Genomic DNA, 23,709 nt, shown 5'->3' with positions numbered 1-23,709 from the left:
TGATTATTATTGGTTCGTACAAAATATTATGATTATTGGTTTGTCAAAAATATTATGATTATTCGTTTGTTAAAAATATTATGATTATTGGTTTGTAAAAAAAAAACTGGTTTTTAAATCGTGGAAAATAATCTCGTTAACAACCAAATTGAAAACAAATAAATTTGGCAATTTAAAAGTAAATTTGAATATTCTATTTTTGCGAACAAGTCGATAACAATCTTATGTCAATCACATGAGAATGATCAACATAAAATTTTGTTTCAATTACCTTTCTAATAAAATATTTACAAGCACTAACCTCGGACCGAAACATGGAGGAACAAAATGCGGCGGGAAACCAAACCTATCAGTGTTTGTACAAAAAAAAACATTAATAAGTTAATTAAACAAACACATAGTTTTTGTAAAATAGTGCCTGAATCAGTAAATGTATCACACTGGGCATCAATTAAAGCATATTAAGAAAATAAATAAAAACTAGCCATATTTAGAATGTAATTAAGAGCTTAATAAAAACTTTAATATTAAAATAAATTTTTTACTAATTGTACCTAAAAGCAATTCACAATTTTATCCTTAAAAATAAGATGTTAGTTTCAATCCAGAAGGTTGGATGTGAAGCTAAATTGCAAAACAAACTCCTCGCAGAGATTCAATTTAAAACTAATAACAGCCCTGTAATTTTAACAAAAACAAAAGGCAATATCTTAACAACCAAAACTCATTTATGATGTTTGGAACAACACTAAACATTTTGATCTAACCTCATGGGCGGTCTCATGGGTCCCATGGGCATCATCGGGCCTGGATACCTATCAGACGGTTGTACAAAAAATTCTCGTTAATAAAATGTCTCAAAAAAATTTTCTTTCACAATTTGTACAAAAAATTCTCTTTAATAATTTGTTCTTCAAATAAAAGTATCTTTCACAATTTGTACAAAAACTTCTCGTTAGTAAACTATTCTTCAAATCCAAAACATAACAGTCAGTTTAAATAGATGCTTATAAGTAAACTATTGTGAGCAAGTAAGTTATGATCAAACCAAAAATTATAACCAAAATTGTATCAATTAAAACAACAATTTAAACTTATTTAACATCTTTATTGATATAATTAATAATATTATCGATATTTGGAGCAATATTATGTTTTGAACAGCTTTTATTTCAAACTCCTACCTCAACGGTCCTACAGGTATGTTCCTTGGGCCTGGGCCTTTCCACCTATTAAGCAACCGTACAAAAAATCTGGTTAAAAATTTGTACGCCAAACACAAAAAAAAAACATTTTTATGATTTAGTCAGTTTAAACTTTAAATATATTGTGAGTTGTACACTTTCAGTAGATTTTGTTTAGTTTCAGAACTCTCTTTAGAATATTTTTTGCATGTGCCATACTAACCTTGGCGGCATATTAAAACCTGGGCCCATATTGACGAAGCGTGGGCCCATGTTAAAACGTGGACCCATGACAAAGCGTGGGCCCATGTTGAAACGTGGACCCATGACAAAGCGTGGGCCCATGTTGAAACCAGGGCCCATGCTAAAATCTGGGTCCATGTCGAAATTTGGGTCGATGTCGAAATCCGGGTCCATGTCGAAATCCGGGTCAGAAAAATATCTTGGTGGGCCACCGAACCTATTAAGCGTTCGTACAAGAAATTCTCATTAGTAACAGTATTTTAAATAAAAAAACAGTAAAATTGACTGCTAAAAAATTCAAAGCACATCTTTGTTAACGAGCCATTGGTAATCTGATGTTGATTGTATGTTTTAACAATCAACATCGAATTTCATTCAGCTTCAGCATATTTTCTATTTTTAAGATCATTTACAATCACAATTCTAACCTCGGGCGGGAATCATGTACTGGGGGCACAAACTTTGGTGTTTCATCGAGTCTATAACGTTTGTACAAAAATATTCGATTAATAATTTGTTCAATAGTGTAAACCAAATCATGGTGAGAATAAGAAAAAAGGCAAACTTTGTTAAAAAGGATTGAAAAAGCAATTGTTATGAACTAAGATTTATCTTTGCTAAATCATTCAGTTGATGATCTTAGTTTATTAATTTATATTAAAAAAATAGAAAGGTAAAGCAATAGATGTTTTCTCTGTAACTGTTGCCAACTAATAACAAGGCACGTCTTTGTTTAGCCATTCAGCTTAAAGTAAGAACTTTGTTAATTAAAATTTTAGAAATATGCACACTCTTTTTTCTCTGCTAACTAACCTAACCGACTTTTCCTGGGATGGAACACCTTGCTTGTAGCCGCATGGAACATATTTGTTCGGCTTCCTAGATTATTAGTACAAAAATATTCTGATAAGTTGTACTGTGGACCAAATCAAAAAAGCTAAAACAAAAAGACTTTAATAATTATTACAATTCAAAACCACTGTCACATTTAACAAAAACAAATTAAAACTTGACAAATTTCCAATCATCACACAGTTCCATTTGATGAATTGTTGCGGGTGCAATTTCCTGAGGACCGTCTCTACATATTTAGTTGGTACAAAAATATTTGGTTAGTAAATCGTTTTCAACTCAATAACAACAAAAACAACTACAACAAAAACAAAGTACCACAAGTTATCTTAGGCAAAAAAAAGTTCATAACAAACCAATTGTTTGATACCCAAATAAATGACACATAAATAAAGTAGACACTTATTTGACATATTCAATAATAAATTTTAAATTTAATTAACTATACAATGTTTCACTCGTTTGAAAACGAGATCTTCAGTTGTTTAAAATCTTATTCAAATAGAATACTCTTCAGTATTTGACATATTAACTATTTTTCACCAATTTTTAATTTTTTATCTCCTTAAGCTAGATATTATATGTTTACTATTCAAAACCCCACAAAAACTCCCGACAAACCTGGGGTAGTCTGGTTGCTGAAACATCTGGTTATTCCCCCCGTACTGCTGGTTGCCATGGTTGTTGTGGTTCATCTCCATGGTGGGCGAGTAGTTGCCCGGCAACAGCTGGAACTCCGACACGATGCATATGTGGTCGCTAGGGAGATGGGGGTGCGGGCATCCGGGTATGCTGTTGTCTGCGAACCACTGCTGGTCCAACCCGCTCAAAACTCCCAAGCATTTGAGTTGAGTGTGGCTATAGAAGATGTAGTCAATGATACCCTGAAATTAAATAACTGTTATTCTTTTATATAAATGTTTTGTATAATATTGAAGTTTTTTTTCTTATATTTTATTTTTTTGCTGGTTTATTTAAAAGCTCAATAAACTCAAGCACTTGATTTGCGTGTGGCTATATAAGATATAGTCGATGATACCCTGATATTTAATAAATAATATACCCTTTTATAAATATTTTGTATAACATATAATAAGTTTTTTTTCTTATATTTTATTATTTTGCTTGTTTATTTAAAAACTCAAAACCCCCAAGCACTTGAGTTGCATGTGGGAGTAAAATATGTGATCCATGATACCCTTTAATGTAAAACAAAGTATTATTGTATTTATTTTGTTATATATACAAGTTTTAATCTAGCTGCGTGTGAGAGTAGAAAACTTAGTCCATAAAGCGCTGCTAAACATTTATTTTTCACTTTATTACAGACTGATTAAATACAAAAACGTTTCTATAATAACTAATGAAACCCTGTTGAACTTATGCTTTTGTTTAGTTTTGTTATTTAAATTTAATAAAAAGATTTGTTTCCCGAAAGAAACAATAACTTCACAAAAAAAGCCTAGGATTATATTTTATTTAAATAAATAGATAAATGACAAAGATTAGATAAATGTAAACAAAACAAACTTTGAACTCATATGTGATGTTGGTGTACTTGAGTTTTTCCATTTCTTTTTCGTAACACGATTTGAATTTGAACGGATGGGTCACAATCTTACTGTCTACGTTCTTCTGTTAAAATAAAAATATTCAATACGTTATAGTCCACACTTTTAAATATAAAGTTCTGAAAAATTTAGAGTAGTTAGTACATTCTCTCAAACAGATAAACACTGTCGTGATATCTATATACTTCAGTTGATTTTACTAGATGAACAAATACATTTCAACTAAAACATTTAAAACACACTATTTATATTTTTATAGGCTTTTTATAAATAAAACATTTTGTTACTGTAAACATAACTATTTGAGCGATAAAGATGTCAGAAGTAGAAAAGAAAAACAAAAAAAATGAAAACAAATTTTATCAAAATTTCAATTATTAACAAAAACAATGTACAAAAAAAACATGTTTTGTTTTTAGTAACTATACAAAATGTTTACCTTTATATCAATTTGTTTTTATTTTATACATACGCATTTAAACGCACGTATCAAAATGTGACAAATCTTATTGCATCGAACATAAATTTACAAACGTCAAAACAAAAACATATCAACTTGATTAAACTCGGCAAAGTACAAATGAGTTTAATTTAAATTGATTTAATACTAGCACCAGAATTAGTTGTTTGGCAAATGGGCTTTTAGTTGGACTGATTGAAACTTTAAATAGAATACATTAGCCGTTTAGTTGACATTGAAAAAATTATTTTATATGTAAGACATTCAATTAACTTTTTAGTGTTAATAGAACAAGTTACATTATGTGAAATGATTTATTTTTAGTTTATTTTCTTATTTTTGTATTAGTTGAAAAAGCATCATTAGTAAAAATTTTTTTCAGCTAAAACAAAATATGTATCATGCTAGAATAAAACATTCTTTTCCATATATATATATATATACCTTTAACTGTAACTGATGCAAATAAAAATGGAAAATTTTATCTGTTTAGAGTTTTAAAGGGTTTAAAAACCTTTAACAGTTAATCTTAATACAAACTTCTGCCAACTCTACAACCATTGTTATTATTTTTTAACAATCTCTATACTGATAACTTTTAGCTTAAATATTTCATGACAGTTGTTTGATTAAAATAAGACCAACATAAAAAAAAATTGCAATTTATTATTGTAATACTCTACTAAGCACATAAATACATAATACATATACACACCTGATTCTGGTTGTTTTTCCAGGTTTTCCAAATTTCTTCCAGGTTTTTAAAAGTAAACATTTTTGGGTCTATTTTTAGTTTCAAGTTAAGTCTAAGGTAAGAAATTGTGTTAAATAGTATAAAAACATTGAACAGATAATGTAAAGCTACTTAAAATATGTTTTCCGGTTTTTTTCAAAATTTCTCAAATTCCAGGATTTTAAAGGTTATTTATGCCTAAATTGTCGAATTCCAGGTTTTCAAGGTTTTTCCAGGTAAAGTGGCAACCCTGTATATAATACATAAACACACCTGATTCTGGTTGTTGGGATGCAGTGAATTTTGGAACACCGACAAGCACTTGCTGTACTTGATGTCCCTGAAATCGGGATGGCTGGCGGAAACTTGTCCTTGTTGCAAAAATTCAACAACACCTGTGTTGATAGTAATAATGTTAGATGTGATGTCATAACTAAAAGAACTTCAGTTGTCTAGTTGAAACAAATACTAGTAATAAGCACTATAGAAATTTATTTAACTTGTATAACTATAAAAAGTTCTAAACAAATTCATGTTCTAAAACATCATTTTAAACAACAATGTATTAAAACAAACTGTTCACAACTAATTTCATTTTTATTTTTTCAAATAATGTTTATATTAGTTCAAAAATAATATATTAATTTATTTATTAGCTATATTTTTGTCATACACTAAGAAATTTTTCTTGAAATATTGTCGTTGTCTTCAATTCTGAGTACGTTTAAATTTTTAATGGGCTTTTATGCCTTAATGTGTTTGAAAACAAATCTCTTTTTCTAAAACATTTTTTAGCTTGCATTGAAAATATTGATACAGTCTGTAGTTACAAACATTATGAGTAACTTTTATTACAGAATTGTTTTATCAAACAATTTTTCAAGCAATACAGCATAAAATGTTACTGAGATCTCTCATTAAGTTACTCTAAACCGGAGAAATCAAAAAATAATTTTAATAACCTTTATCTTTGTATAATATTACAACAGTGGTAACTTTAAACTAATATATTCAAGTATAGCGGCTTAAATCCATCAAATTTTATTGCTTTATAAATATCAATGCAGTTTTATATTTAAAAACTATTTCTCAACTTTTCGAAACTAACAAACACTTGAAATTTTTAAACTGATATTAGCAAACAAAAAACCGGAAAAACTGTTACAAGTGACATGAAAACAACACTCGAAATCAAAACAAATATTATTGCATTTCGACGGCAGAAAAACCGCAAGCTTATAACAGAGAGAATAACCAGTGTGACATGTTAACCAAATGTAGTTTGCAGAGAATTGTTAGCAGTGTAAATATATGTAGTAACAAGTAAAGAGAGTAGTAAACAAACAAACATACAAGTACTATAAAGAGCAGTGAAGTATACATGTGTGTGTTTACTATATAGAGTGGTATACACTACATATAAACCAATGCAGCTTGTAAGAAGTTTACAAAGGATAAAATACACATGAACAACAAAGATACATGTAGTTGCCTACGTAAAAATGTGTATATATGTTTGTGTTTACTATATAGAGAAACAAGTACTACACACTAAACTATGCAGCTTAACTACAATTAAAAATACACTATAAAAATACAAGCCTACGTACTATACTGATAGTAGTAAGTAGCATATATTTAGAGAGTAGTACGTTTGAATGCAACGAAACAAGAGTAAATAAGCGCTGCATATGAAGAATAGTAAGTAGAATTGCAGACACGAATATGTAAGTTAACAAAGAGAGAATGGTAAATGCATATGCGCTCAAACAGAATTACGTACATAAACAAGCAGGGTATGTATTGCATTAGTTTTTGATGGAGAGCTAAGTATGGACTTATTGAGTGTACACATATGCAAAAAAAAACACACATATATAGATTAACCGATATCACGAATGCGTATTTATACATACAACATTGCAGTATAAATTGTAAATGCACTTAGCAACGTATAAAGCTTTTCTGAAAATAATATGTAGAGAGCGCAGTTTGCATTACAAAGTAAGTTCGCACATACTTTTATACATATGAAATATGGCAAGGGCGTGTGAAATTGCGAAAGGTGTTTTGTGAAATTGTGATTTCACTGCATCTCATGTCTAATGAAGTATAAATTTGTTTGAATAATTATGAATACTATTATAAGTCAAGAGATAGTCTGTTACACAGTAAAAATTATTTTTTGAAATAATGCTAGAATTAATTCTATTAAACATTGTTTTTTTTTATTAGCATTCGATTGTTATCAAACTTATTGATAAGCAAAAATCTTAAGTTATAAATATTGGTATATACTTTCTCAACTCATTTACATTGAAATAAAATAATAAAAAATTCATTGAAATATTTTAAACTCTAAAATTTATAAAGTACTTACTTAATAAAAAAATTATTGACCACTTGAATATAAGTTGATTTATTGAATATTTTTTACTTAGAATTGGATTGTTTTCAAACTCAAGTGCGTAGACATGGGATTGAAAAAAGATGTAAAATTCTAACATCTAAATGTTAATTACTATAATTTAAAAACCAAACAGTTTAATTTGCAAGCGTTGATTGATTAGAAACAAAAAATAAAAAAGGAAATAAAAATCAATTTGAAAAAAAAAATAGCGGCCTTGAAACATATGCGCTACCGGACAGAAAATCAGAAAAAAAAAAGTTTATTCACGTCTCGAAATTCTCCCACCCAATTACATCTCGCACAATATACTTCAAAAAAAAAAGCAAAACAAAAAATCTGGCAGCCAGCAAACAATGCACGCTGCGAGCCAAGTTGCTAAGTTAAGGAGAAAGAGGCTCGCTCTCTGTGAAGCTGTCGGGCGTGCTCACCGAAGCGTGACGTTTGAAGGCGTGACGTCACAATGCGTGTCTTCAGAACATGTTAAGTTTGGTCGTGGTGTTTTGAAATGGATTTGTTGTTTATTTTTGTGGGAAATACAAGAAGAATTAATCAAATTTTTAAAGTAATGTTTTTTATTTGTTAGCAATTTTAAACAATAGCAAGAAAAGTATATTCCGAATAAAAACCATCTGTAATGTTGTGCCTATGAGTAAAAAAAAACTTGTCACATTAAATTTGATTGTAAATTATTAGATGTATACCGCTAACGTAGTGCTTGATGCTCATGGGAATATGAAACCAGATATATACATGGTTGCCACTGATCAAGCTGAGTAAAATTTCCTGACTTTTTCCTGACTTTTTACCAAAATTTTCCTGACTTTTTTAAATCAAAATCTTAAATTAAACTTATTCTAAAATACATAATCTAACACTTGGAACTATATAAAGCTGTTCAATATGTTAATAGAAAAATGTTTCAGTTTTAAAAGTATATTTTCCTAATTTAAACCAGATGAAGGCACTAAAAATTAAATCTAAAAGAATTGTAAATTTCTAGGAAAATTTTGGAACTTTTTTCTGACTTTAAAGGACTTTTAATTAATTTTAACCATTTGAAGGCTTTGGAAAACAAGGCATTTTGTAAATTTAAACTGACAAAATCTGACTTTTTTTCTTTTTTTTTTATCAAATTTCCTGACTTTTCCTGACTTTTTTTCAAAACCCCCCATTTTTTCCTGACTTTTCCTGACTTTTGTAATTTTTCTAAATTTTTCCTGACTTTTCCTGATTTCCTGACTTTTCCTGACCGAGTGGCAACCCTGTATATAACTATTTACAATTTAATAAAACTTTGTTTTGAAAACAAACTATTTTTGCTTCATGTTCGGAGTTATAAACAAAATATATAAAAGATTTTAAAAATTAAGAGCAATAATTAGTGTTTATACCAACAGTTTAACAATTAATTAAAACAAAAAATAACTGTTAGCTGTAGCAAAGCTATCCATTATATTCTTTTAAAAGACTTGACATATTTTAAGTGTTTAAATACAGAACAAAAAAAAATTTTAGCAGTGGTACTTAGTTGACAATATTTCAGAAACTGCGCAGACTTGTTTTTGAAACGAAATAGCAAAATGGCTAATTAAAGGATTATAGATGGGCTGAAACAGATTAACTTGTTGTTATTTTCCTTAAAAGAACATAAACACCAACTTTTTCTTCGCAATACACATTTGGTTTGTACGTCAAACTTTTCAAAATAGAATTTCTTTTCAAAATATGTCGGTATTTGATTTAATGTCACATAATCTTTCTTTATTTTTTCCATCCAGGATAAGTAAAAAAAAACTGGCACATTATTATTCGATGCTAGGAAAACAATGAAAATGTTGTATTAGAAATTTTTTTTTCTTAAGATTTAAACAATGTTTACTGTAGGCTTATAAATCGGCCCCGACTTATAAAAGGATTATAAACATAATATAGTGATTTTAGTCATGAGAAAAAATCATAAAATTTTATTTCAAACGTATTCTTACATTTTTTAAATTCTACATAACACTTCTGAAATCCCGGGATTTAAGAAAGTTACTTGCAAACTTCAAAAAAGGGAACTGTTGAAGATTTAACTTTATACCCCGGTATTAGTTTTGGTGAGAAAACATAAGGAAATACATTTATTGGAAGAATAAATTAACTACATTTATCTGAAAATTATATTTTGAAAAATATCTGACGCATTTAGCCAACAGAATTTTTTTAATTTTCATTCCTCAAAAGCGTAAGTCTCAATTTGCAATTTATTCAGAACTTTTCATACTTAAATTACCATTATTAAGATTAACTCTTGTTTTTATCATTCTATCTTCGTTTCACTATTTTTGTGACTAACACTTTGATTACAGGTTAAAAAAAGAGAAAAACTTGAAACACGACAAAGAAAACAGTGTGCCGACAATAAAATCTATTTTTGAGCGAAACAAAGGAAAAAAAAAAGTTGTCTTTGAAAACTTCAGGCTTTTGTTCGGGAATAAAAAACTTGAAATGGCAATCTTTTCACACATATTTTAAAACTTTTTTTCGTAGAAAACTTCTACGCAATGTGGCTACTTACGTGGAAATTTGGTAATTTTTTTGTGTTTTCAAGCATAAAATATTACTTTAATGTGTTGTTGAAAAAAGTTTAATGAACATTTAAATTCAAGCATGAAATTTAAAAAAAGTAGTTGAACTTCATGAAGTTTCTGACTCTATTATTTCTTTTATGTTAACGAACATTTATGTTTATACATTTTAAAATATGTATGTTTTAATTATTTAATCAACATAAAACAATTGTAAAAGTTCTTAGATATTTTTACACGTCATCATATACAAGTATTAACTAAATTTATTTATTTTTCTAATTTAAATTTATTTCAAATACTTATACTATTATCTTGGTATAAAGTATTATCAATAACTGTTTTAAGAAATAAAATACAAACGTATAATCAAAATTAAACCTGCATTTAAGTAAACTCTTAAATACCAAACGTATACACATATAAGAAAATAGAATTTACAACAAAAACCAAGTAATTCACAATACTTGGCAACTAATTAAGCAATTATTTAAATTACCTAATTTAAACTTGATTTAAGTAAATTATATCAAAAAAAAACAAACTTAAACCAAAAGGTAAGCAAATGGAAATACTTAATTGAGACTAAATTATAAAATTAATATGCATAACTAAATCTAACAACATTATGTAATATTTTATTCTGTTCTTCAATATTTGAAATTATTCCAAAAAACTTTAATAGAGGCTTACAAGTGGAAAATTATGCTGTTAAAAGGACTTTAATGTATTAACATGGTGCAATTATGAAAAATACAGAACAGCTTACTTAGATATTTTAACTGTCTTCTAACTGCGAAATTAATTTTTGAAGTACAACTTGTCATTAACTTAAAACAATCATTTCTATAAATGCTGTTTTGTTACATAACTAAATTTAATTGCAAACAATTAAAAAATTTCCAACATAGACATTTGTTGATTTATTATGCTGTTAAAAAAGAAGCTTAATTGATTAAGATGCAGGAAAATACATTAATTGTTTTGAAAAGGACAAAACTTTCACATTGTATACAATTGTTGTTTTTAACAAACAAGCTTAAATATTTATTTTAAATGTAATTTTGAAGGCAGCAGAAACAGGAAAAGAACTTATCTTTAACTTGGGCGGGAAAAATCAACTGCACAATAAAACACATTTTCGTTTTTAATTTTTTGACTAAGCTGTAACAGAAATTTGGTTTTTCACATATTAAACTAAATTGTAGTTACACTAGGTAAAACTATGAGCTGTTGTTTAAACAAAATAAAATTATAGTTTGCAAATTTTCAACTGAATGTAATTTGAACATTATTTTAATGACACTTAATAAACCACCAGCTAACATGAAAACATCATTTACTTGTTTCAACAAAGTAAACTTGGTTTGAATGTTGTAATTTTGATTGCAATTAATTCTTAATTAAAAAACATTTTAATATACAACTAGTTAAGCAAACTGAAATTTAAGTATAAATTGCATCCATTAAAAAAACTGCTTGATAAAGTTTTAATTAATTTAAGCTGATTAAATGACATGTATCATGAAACACATAAACTAATTACAAAGAACACAGCTTGTTATGACATCATAAAAAACCCTGACTCAATAGTGTCACACAACAACATAACAGTATCATAAATATTTGAGTTTAATAGTATAACATTAAACATTCTTAGTAAAAAAAATGCTAACGTTGTAGCTGTTGGTGCTTTTGAATTTTTTTTGATCAAAATTTATATTATTTTAATGAGATTTTTCTCAATACAGCGAGTTTTTTATTAAGTGATCAATCACATTAAGTCGTCACAGAATCAATTAAGTTAGTTTTTGAAAACTTTATATTTTTCTTAAAATTAAATACTGTGTTAAAAAATATTGCTTATTTTGTAGCCGTAGTGTAATTAAAAAATCGTAGTAGCAAAAATCTCATTAACTTAATGAGAACCTTGTACTTTTTTTAATTCATTTTTATTAAGTGATCAATCACATTAAGTCGTCACACAGAGTCATATGCCTCGAGGCAATTTTAGACGCTCTTATTATTTTCTAATTTGTATCTTATGATCTAGTTTATATACAGCTAAGCTGTAAGACTTTTAACACTGTTTTGGCAATTTTTTAAGATTTTATAACTGTTATTAAAACAGGTATTTGTTTGCATTAGTGTATATTTGTAGGATTTAAAAATAGTTATCTTAAATACTAGATACAAAGTAAAATATACAAAATTATACTAAAAACAACCGTTCTTTTACTGTAACGTTTTATATTAATGTCTAAAACATAGATAATTTTTGTACACAGACAAACCAGAACCTGATGGTCGAAAAAAAGATTGTATTGATATCAAAATTTCAGACAAGTGAGCTTAAATAAAAATGTGCAAATTAAATATTTCATTTTGGGTTTCCAGGTTTCGGCCGCGAAAAAATTACGACCTTTTCAAGCATAATAAAATAGTAAATTGCCACGTAAATGACAAGTAAATTTAAATAAAAAAATATTAACATTAATTATTTTTAACACAAACGAACCAGAATCTGGTAGCGAGTTGAAGTCGCCGTGTATAATGGTTATATATATATATATATATATATAATTTATTCAAATGGCGATTTTAAAAATTCTGGAACATATGTTTCACAAAGCTTTAATTTTTCATAAAGCTCTGATCATCAGCCAGTTAAATTCAAAATACAAAGCACTGTACTATTCTAATCTATATCTAATCGCCATTTGAATAAATTATTTAAAAGCCCTTCAAGTGGGCTCAGTTGAAAGTGTTTATGTTTAAACATTAACCTTATTATATATATATATATATATATATATATATATATATATATATATATATACATTTATTTATTTTTTTATACCACAAACTAACTACACATGTATAAAATTATCCATGCCACAGCGCACGTTAGTAATCAAAAAAAAAAAACACTACATTTAAAACAAACAAACGAACCGGAATCGGGTAGCGAGTTGAAATCTCCGCACATGACGATGGGTATCTTGTGGAACTCGGAGCTCAACCCTGCTGACGACCTTCCTCCCAGCTGCTGGTTGTTCATGCCGTTCATGCTGTTGCGCATGTTCCGCGCCACCTCGTCGCAGAAGTTGCGCAGCTCGTAGCACAGCATCACCGTCTGGATCAGCTTCACGTCGCTGTGATAATTTTTATACTTGAATTTTATTGTTTTTATTATTATTATCTACTTACTGAAATAATTAATATTTAGTTCGTAGCACAACATCACTGTCTGGGTCAGCTTGACATCGCTGTGATATAGAAAAAAGTTATTTAATAAACAATTTTTATAGTTCAACTTATTTTGTATTAATTCTAATTATAACATGAACAAGTTAAAAAAAAAAACGGAGAAATTCTAGTTATTTTGTTGCTTTAATAATATTTTTATTTATTGCATTAGTTGTATTTAGCTCGTAGCACAGCATCACCGTCTGGATCAGCTTGACGTCGTTGTGATAGTAATATACTTTTTTTTGTTGTTTTAGTTATATTTTATTTTCTATATGTATGGATAGTTCGTAGCATAGCATGACAGTTTTAATTCAACTTTACGTCAGTGAATATTAATAATATCAATTAAAATTTTGATAGTAACTGTGAAAGTCGTAGCACAACATTACAGTTTGGAATAGCTTGACGTCGCTGTTAGGAATATCAAGTATTTTGTAAAAGGTAAAAGAAACAACATCATAGTTAACCATTAATCAAATCAGTGAGGAACAGAGTTTTCTAAAGTTCTGAACATCCTTTGAGGGAATTCAGGGGTAAAAGCTAGTAAGGGGAAGATAAAAATAAAAAGGTAATAAACTAGTAAAGTAACATTACAAAATATTGAGAATTTTTTTTATAATTTCTGCTAAATGGGCAATTGTGAAAACAAATTTGAAAATCCCTTCAGTAAAGTATATATTATGAATAAGTATTAATTTAATTTAACCAATTAGTTTGTTTACTTTTAGTCACACCTAATTATTGACTTGATCATATTGGATATACTTTTTAGTATTTGAAATTTAATTTAATCATGTCAGCTCACATCCTGAAATATAATTATTATTATCATGCTGACGTGTTTAGGATATGATGTGCTTTAAAAGGTTTGAAGCATTAAAAATTCATCGAAAATTTTATTTACGGCAAGTCAAGCAAACAAAACGTGTTTTGTACCTTTTTATTTTTATTCAAAATATTTTCTTTCAAGTTCATTAAACTGTTTAAACTGATTTCTATCAAAACCCAAACATGTATAAAAATAACCATGAAGTAATTTTACCAAGTTTTTAAACATTAACTATTTAAATTAATACATTAATACATTAATTACAATAAATAATTAATTTAATTTAGTTTGAAGTTTAAAAATATACAAAAACAAATAAGAAATGTGAATTAAGTTGTGATTAATTTTTATCAGTTTCAAATCTAAAGAAATAGATAAATACTATTAATGGTTTGCGTGTCCTATATATACATTTGTTATCTTGAATGAAATTTAATTTTAAGATAAACTTATCTAACACGTGTGTAATACCACAAAAGTATTTTTATATTTATTTGATAGAACATCTTATATAATATATTTTTATTATTTATATGTTATTTATAATATAATATTTCTAAGCTGAACTCTGGATCCCAATGCATGTGCGCATTGAGATCAAGTACAAGTAATATTATGATCATTTAGTAATTTAATTTTATTATTACCTATCAATATAGATTTTCCTACCTGAAATCTGGGTCACAATGCATATTAGCATTTTCTTAAGTACAAGTATGTTTAATTAACAATTTAATTAATTATTTTTTTCATAAATTAAGAATACAAGTATTTCTAACCTGAATTCTATGTGAGCATTGACACCAAGTACAAGTAACATATTTAATTTAATTAGTAATTTAGTTTTATTATTATCTATAAATATATAAATAATTCTTACCTGAATTCCGGATCCCAATGCATGTGAGTATTGATAAGTACTCGTTATGCTATTTTTATTAAAATATCTTATGTGAAACACTGTTGATGAATAATGCTATCTTTGTTATCATTGACATTGAGTACAAATAATACTAGGTTTAATTAGTATTTTATTATTATATATAAGAAATAATTTTTCTTACCTGAATTCTGGATCCCAATGCATGTGAGCATTGACTGCCAGAACCAGCTGAGGTTGACCCATCGATCCAGTTGCTGTTAGAAATTAATAAGTTTTAAACAAATATAAATACAAATAAAAAAAAAGTAAGAAGATCTGACCAAAAGTGACAAACAGCTTTAAAAGTTGAAGAGTTTGCATACCAGTTATATAAAGTGTTGCCAAAGATTTTATGAAAAAAAATCAAAGTTTTCTAAATTTCTTCAAGGTCTTTGAAAGTACCAGATTTTTCGTCCATTTTTACAACAAGATTAAGCTTAAGACAAAAAACTGCCTCAAATAGTGTTGGAAAGTTAAAAAGATGCTGTAATGATACTTTAAATGAGTTTTTAAACAAATAAAATTCTAAATGGTAGAAAAAAAATATTGTGATAGATATTTCGTATCTAATCAACATTTCATCTTTAGAAATGTAAAAATGTTTAAAATTCTTTTCTTTTAAAGGTTTTCAAACTCCATGTTTTCTTTGAAGTGATTTGCCTAAACTGTCTAATTCCAGGTTTTCCAAGATTTTAGATTTTTTTGGCAACCCTCCTAAAAAACTTCAAGTTTATTATAACCAACTTTTTGTAGCTTTTATAGAGACAAATACTTTCTTGGCTGATTAAGAATGCAGATATGAATTTAAAGAAAACTACTGTAAGTCTACTTGCTGAGAGTTCATGCTGTAAGATAAATGTATTTAAATTAGCTTACATGGAACAATTTTCTATACTATTTACTATTATTTGATTAACTTAATGTACGTTTTATTACAATTTAAACAAATTACAAATAATGAATAATCAGAAACTAGTTTAAAGATTTCAACAAATAGTTAAAAGAATATTGAATAAATTTAACTTAATATAAGTTTTCATATAATTTTAACAAGTTACAAATATAGTCAGACACTAGTTTAAAGACTTCACCAAATAGTTGAAATAATATTGAATTGGTAATTGATTGGAATTTTGCAACAAGGCAATGTTGCACTTGAATATCATAAGAGATACTTCAAAATGTATCCTGGTAATGAATGCGTAATTTAGTAAATTAACTATTAAGCTGTTCGAAAATACTAATAACAATTTCAGTTTTAAATCAAGTGATCTTCAAAATAATAATTTGTTTCATGTCGTTTAAATTATTCATGAAGAAATGTTAAATAAAAAATATAAAAACATTATGTTAAGTCAGATAAAATAACTTTGATATGTAGAACATTAAGTTAAATAATTTTTTCACTTTAATCATCGAAAACAATAAATATGTGAACAAATTTCAATAAATAAGCTTTAAAATTTATTTTTAAAACAATTATAAAACAAGTAAGTTTTTATTTAAAAAAAACCAATGCAAAGCATACATTTTTCTTGCATATAAAATTTTGTTTAGGTAAGCAAAGTTTATCAGTTAAAATCTGATAAAATACGATAAGGAAATCAAACACATTTTTCATATCTAACATGTGCTGTGCAATCTGTTGAAAAAAAAAGTTTGATAAAACTGTCTATATTTTTTTGAATTGAACCCAAAAAACTTTTCAATATAACTAAATATACATGTACTTTATTTTGGAATTTTTTATTGTATAAAATGATACACTTTTATATCACAACGTTTATTTCAGTTTGAAATATACTTCTTTTTTGGACTTGTGATAAAAACAAATAGTATTTTTTTTACCTAACTCAGTAAATTTTATTTTATATTTCTTTTAGAAGCTGTTGTTTTACACTGATGTGATAAAAATTACTTTTAAGTAATATATATTTTCCATGCAAAGATAATATACTCTCCTGTGCTATTTCAGTATACAATTTTTTATGCAAATTTTATTGTGCGGTTTTTACAAACTCGCTTATCGTTGAAATTCAACATAATTTTTTTTGTGCAAACTCAATACACTCTGTTTTAAGCAAATACTATATTTTGTAAAAATCCAATATACTTTTTGTGCAAATTTTTTATTATTTTGTTGTGCAGTTTTAATATACTCATTTGGTGAAATTTTAATATACTCTTTTTTTGTTGCATGCAAATTCAGTAAATATAAATATTTTTTGTTACCTTTTTCACTGTTTTTTGGTATTTTCTTCTCAGACTCTGTTTAGTACAAAATTAAACGTTTTAAAACTAATGATTTACATTAAATTAAGGGTTTCCAGTAAAATTTGATTTCTTAAATCATTTAAAAGGTTACATTATAATATAAGATTAGCAACTTTTTATATGTTACCAAAATAGAATTTAAAGTTCATTTTAAGATAAAATAACTTTTCTAAAGGCTAAAAAACGTTATTTAGTGTATGGTGACAAAAAAAGTTCCGAATATTCTTAGTAGTATTATATCACAAACAAATATAAAATAGTAACAAACTTGTAAAATTAACTTGTAAAAAAATCTTGTAAAAATTTTAAACAATTAAGAATATTGTGGAACTTTTGAAAGTATGTTTCAAGTTATTTTATCATAAAACCAAGATTGATTTTTAATTTAATGGAATTTTATTCAATGTTTTAAAAAGTTGAATAAGTTTTAAATAGAACACTGTAATATTTCTTATCACAAAACAACAAGTATTTGGCTTTGAAAGCCTTCTTTCAAGGACTTTTTTTGTTTAAATTCCAAAAAACATTTAACAAAAAAAACACACCTTTTTTGTTGACAAAAAAATGATCACACTGCGAAAGAATGTCGTAAAGATTTTTATTTGATGATAAAAAAAAAGTAAATATTTACCTCTTGCAAACTTTGTTTGGATTTTATTTGTTTGTTTTATTGTAAATATATTAAAATCTGAACTTTTTTCACCTCATGACTAAATAAGATGATAACTTTTTGACGAAACATATGATTATTTCTAATGCAACTTTGCAGAAAAGTTAAACAAATAATGACGTTTTTTAATTTGTAGTTGTAGTAAGCAAAAACAAACAGTTCATTTCTCAATATACTCTCATTAGAGTGCTCGTGAAACTTTAAACTCGTTTTTGTATACAAAGTTATTATCTAAGGCTTTTGGGAGTTTTGGTAGCTTCAAACAGCGGTTTAGATAATTTTTATCAAGTTACGTAAACTTGTTTGAGTTATATAATTTTGTAAAATTAAAATTGAAATTAACTTATGTTATTTGAAACTGAAAGTTTTTATATAACTTTTTATAATACGATATTTTTAATACTTTATGCTTAGCAAATTAACTTTGTTACCTAAGACTTTCAAATTTATTATCTAATTTCAATAAAGACATACAAAACATAAGAATGTTATTTAAGTATAGAAAAGTATTCAGTGGTTTACGTTTAAAGGTAATGTCTTTATACTAGTTTACTTAAAAAAAAAACTTTATACATCTTAACTCCATTGTAAATAAAAAGACTATACTTTCCTTGAAAACGTTATAAACTACCAAGTTTTTTTTTTACAAAACAACATACTTAATCGAAACTTTTAAAAGCCTTTTCCATTAGCGCAGTTAGTTACACATTGGTTATAGTTATGTGAGTTATTATTAGTAATATATTAGTAGTATTAGTACAAGTATGTTAGCACAACTATGTGAGTTACAACAGGTGACAAAAAAATGTTGAAAATTTGTATTAGCATTACATATAATAATTGCTGACCTCTAAATTAAAAACATTTTATGAAGATTATGAAGAAAGAAGTCTATACTTATAATTATGCCCAAAAACTGTTATGCACTATTATTTCTGGTATAAAATATAATTAGTTAACAATGGACTGAAAATAATAATATGGAAATGTAGAGCTTGGACTTAATATGTTTAAAATGAATCAGTCTTTAATCGTCGAGGTAAGGAAAACATTTTTTCTGCTTGTTATAAACTTTCATGGATTTAATCATTAGCTTCTTCAAGAACATCAATAAAATGATTTTTTTTAGTTTTATCTTCATTGAAACATTAATTAATATTTTTCAACAACTTACCTTCATAAATACCATCAGTGGTCTCAAGCAACGCAGCAATCCCTATGTTGTCCTTGGTAGTCACTCTGTTCAGCATTTCTTGGCTTCCTCCGTTGTTCAGCATGGCTACTTTGTTGAACTCAATAAGGTGCTCCTCTACTAACTTGAATCTGAATGAAATAACAATTATTAATAAAACTACTTATTCGTTTTATTTTTATATATATAATTAATCATTAATGGCTACTTTGTTGAACTCAATAAGGTGCTCCTCTACTAACTTGAATCTGAATTAAATAACAATTATTAATAAAACTACTTATTTGTTTTATTTTTATATATATAATTAATTATTAATGGCAACTTTGTTGAACTCAATAAGGTGCTCCTCTACTAACTTGGGTCTGAATGAAATAACAATTATTAATAAAACTACTTATTTGTTTTATTTTTATATATATAATTAATTTTTAATGGCAACTTTGTTGAACTCAATAAGATGCTCCTCTACTAACTTGAATCTGAATTGTTAGTTCGTCGTTAAAATTTTGATATATTTAGTTCTATGCAAACTTGAATCTAGTGGAAACTAAGTTTTACATCAAAGTGGTTATGTTTACTTGATAGCTAGTAAACGAAATTATCCAACTAACTGTTTTTCAAATAAATTAAACCTCAGTTATACATAGTTGTGCTGAAGTATATTATTTGTGGCATATACGTTCGTAATTATAAAAATGTAGTGCGGCAGTTCAAAAAAATTAAAAATCTTAACAATAAAACTTATTCAAAACCGACGGTTTTCATCTTGTTACTTGAATTAAATACTGTGTAACCTTTATATTTCTATGTCTTTTCTTATGGACACTATGATTTAAAGCTAAATATGAAAGTTAAATAAATCTTTAGTTTGTACAAACTAATTAATTCGAATAAGTAATTCGAATTTAAAAAGTTATTCTTAAAATGTTTAAGATTGATTAGTGCTCTTTAAACTTATAGAAAATATTTTAGCTGATAAAAATTATTTTGTAATGTTTTTCCTTGAATTACCTAACCAGGAAAAACCCTTAATTACTAAATTTTGACATAAAAAGTTTAAATCAAAAAAAAAAAAAAAAAAAAAAAACTAAACTGATGCTGAGTTGACATTTAATTTGAATAATTTTTAATGACAAACGTGACTTGACTGCATAAAAAAAATAATCTTTTTTTTTTTTTGTAAAAAACGTGATTTAATTAAAATAAAACAATCAAAGTTACAAACAATCACACATGTTTTGAACTGTGCAAAAGCAATTATTTTCTGTTGTCATTAACGTTTCAGTTTTTTTTTTAATTTCTAAAAATTTGTTATTAACTGTATTTTGGACCAAATAAAAATAAACCCACACTTGAACAGATTAACTTTTTTAAGAGTTTTTTCAACTATTATCCGTTTAAAAATTTTTCTATCAAAATTTACAAACCAACATTGCTTATAATTTCCAAGGAGCAAACGTTAAAAATTTGGATAACACATCAACTTTGGAGATCAGAAAGCCTAAACAAAGACTTAAACTCTTTCTATATTTAAATGCAAATCCTACTTTTAGAAATTAAATTTAAATCGGGCATTTTTTAATTTTCATTCATAATAAAAAAGTAAGTTTAATGGCTTTAAAAGATTTACATTCGCTTGTAAATTTTTGTTTATCGGTTATATTAAAACGGACTTTTAAAAAAATATTTACAAACTTTTAAAACATGCCCTTTATAATTTCTAATCAATAAATACTTATCTAATTTTCTCCATAGCACAAACGTGCCAACTTGAATATATTTTAGATCTTTGAAACAGGAAAACACATCAATGGCTATAACCATTCTATTTATAAATAAAATAAAAAAAATAATTACTACTTGGAAAGTTAAAGTTTATGTTGAGATGGTGTATATATTTATTAAAAAAAAGGACTTAAAGCGAAAATAAAATAATTATAAATTTAGTCAAACGGTACTAACTATCCAAAAATTTTATTGTTTAAAATCATAATACAAAAGTAAATAGTTCATGATGGTTGATTTAAAAAAAATAAATTCTACAAGCTTTTCGACTATTACTAACTTTAATTTTAATTTAAAGAAGTGGTAACTTTACTTCTCCCAATGTAAAAGCGTGTCAGTAATCTTAACAAAGGTTATTACAGGAAAGACTTTTCAATGGTTTTTCAATCTACTCTTATATGCAGTGAAATGAGAAATGACTATCAACAATAGATTATTTCAAAACTATATAAGATTTCATTGTTTTTTGTTTTAAACCTTCTATATGATTTATTGCCTACTCATTTTATTTCATTTATGTTTGTTGTTTTTGTTAAAGGATTTAGTTGGAAATATTTTATATCTAAACTTTGATTTACAAACTGATAAAAACTTTTACAAAAATTTAATCTGTTTTCTTAACTAGTTGTATAAACCGATTTGTTTTCTTTTTCTTTGTGTACGGTATGATTAGTTACATGTACATTGAGCACAAAAAATAATATTTTGTTTACAACACATTTTTTTGTACAGTTATTAACTAGCTGTTAACATACCACGACACTTTTAAGGATGACTGTTTAACCTATACTTATATAAATAAAATCTCTATTTATTTTATAATTTACTAGAATACAGCTTATTTATTTAAATATTTAGTAATAATTATTTCAACTATTAACCAACTTTGAAACTTTCCAGTTTATGGCGCACCAACCAACTCATTAATTAAATTATTTATCTAATATCAACTTTAACCAACTTTGGTACTTTCCAGAATATGGCGCATCGATAAACTATTAATACTTTAATATTAAGTATTATTTATTTAATACTTCCACTAACTTAGAAACTTTCCAGAATATAGCTCACCAATCAACCAATTTCTTACATTTATTTTTTTTCATTATTTTAATTAATACTCACTTTGAAACTTTTCAGAATATGGCGCATCCATTAACTATTTACATTCTAACAATAAGTATTAATCATATATTATTTCAACTCATTTTGAAACTTTCCAGAATATAGAGCCCATCAATCAGTTTAATTTATTTAGTTCAATTAATACCAACTTCAACTCACTCAGAATATGGCTTACCCGTCAACCAATTTCTTACATTTACTTTTTTTTCATTATTTTAATTAATACTAACTTTGAAACTTTCCAGAAGATTGCGCACCAATCAACTCATTTATCAAATTATTTATTTTATACTTTTACCAACTTTGAAACTTACCAGAATATGGCGCACCAACTTAATTCATTACTTAAACTATTTTTTCTTTTTTTTTACTTATTTCCACTCACTTTGAAACTTTCCAGAATATCGCGCACCAACTTAACCAATCAACTCATTAATTAATTATTTAATACATTTACTCACTTTGAAACTTTCCAGAAGATGGCTCAATAATCAATTTAATAATCTTGAATATTTACATTTTATTCAATACATTTACTCACTTTGAAACTTTCCAGAAGATGGCGCACCCGTCAACTAATTTCTTCTCCTCGCTGTTCATGTGGTTGGCTCTGCTCTTGGGGCTGAATATTCCCTCGTACCCCATCTTCTGCAATTCAGGTTTGAAGTGGTCCTCGTACTCGCTAGTTTCCACTTCCTGAGGGAAAAATAACAACTTTTAAAAATATATATCTAATTTAGTATCTTTCATAAGTTTGGTGTGGTGGTGAATACAAAGACGTTTGTTAGCTTAAAATTTTTAATTAACTTATTTTTTATATGTTCTCATATTCACTAGTTTCTACTTCCTGTGGGAGAATAATAAACTTTAAAAATCTAATCTCGTTAAATAATAGATTAATAATTTAAGTTATTTTTTTAAATAATTTTAAAAATCAAAATTTGCAAGGTTTTATCATACTTGACTAAAATAAATATTATTCTATTCGCTGTTTCTGCTGCCTGGAAATGTTTACTGAAAACTTCAGGTAGGATAATAGTATCCGATTAAACTGTAGGGTTCCCAGGATGTAATAAGAATTAAGTAAGGTCTATAAAACAAAATTAAAACAAATTCTCTGAGAATTTTGTAATTCATTAAATATATTTTGTTTGTTGTGAATTTTGATTCAAATTTCATAGATTCAAAAAAAAATTTGACATAAGCAATTTTTAATTAAGATTTTAAACATCACTTTTAGTAAAAAAAACTTTAACTTAGTGTACAATACAAGAACAGAATATATAAACTTTATTGATTTTGAAAAAAGAAGCTCAAAAAGTTGCATAAAAAACTTTTTAACTTTGAAACTGCTGCCAACTATAAATGCCTCATTTAATTATACCTCGCCAAATTTTATTTTCCAAAATCAACATCAAAGTTCACTTGGAAAAGCTATTAACATTGAAAGTTTGTACTGGACTTTCATAAACATTTTTGGAAAATAGAATTGTAAAAAATAAACTTATTTTACAGTATTAAAACTGTTACGTGTAATATTATAAAGCAACAACTAAAGATATTTTATTGCTTATACTCGATTTTCACCAATCAAAACCTATGTTTTAAGTATTAGGAACCACATAAAGGTTTAA

General features: G+C 26.5%; 1 protein-coding gene across 2 annotated transcripts in view; it reads right to left on the bottom strand.

Annotated features, from left to right (window-relative positions):
- Window positions 1-23,709, bottom strand: part of LOC145829216 (CCR4-NOT transcription complex subunit 6-like) — a 50,238-nt gene that overhangs the window by 5,983 nt on the left and 20,546 nt on the right. For both annotated transcript variants that reach the window (XM_082936951.1, XM_082936952.1), the window contains exons 6-12: window positions 22,617-22,771; window positions 19,145-19,293; window positions 15,169-15,241; window positions 12,979-13,178; window positions 5,317-5,438; window positions 3,810-3,914; window positions 2,901-3,163 (exon numbers count right to left, since the gene is read on the bottom strand). In XM_082936951.1, coding sequence (XP_082793077.1) covers window positions 2,901-3,163; window positions 3,810-3,914; window positions 5,317-5,438; window positions 12,979-13,178; window positions 15,169-15,241; window positions 19,145-19,293; window positions 22,617-22,771 — 1,067 coding nt within the window. The remainder of the gene's footprint in view (window positions 1-2,900; window positions 3,164-3,809; window positions 3,915-5,316; window positions 5,439-12,978; window positions 13,179-15,168; window positions 15,242-19,144; window positions 19,294-22,616; window positions 22,772-23,709) is intronic.

This window comes from Thalia democratica, chromosome 2 (genome assembly GCF_965202585.1).
Source record: "Thalia democratica chromosome 2, ktThaDemo2.hap1.1, whole genome shotgun sequence".
Classification (NCBI taxonomy): Eukaryota; Metazoa; Chordata; class Thaliacea; order Salpida; family Salpidae; genus Thalia; species Thalia democratica.
Note: the sequence above shows the minus strand (reverse complement) of the source record. Positions and strands in the feature narration are given on the sequence as shown.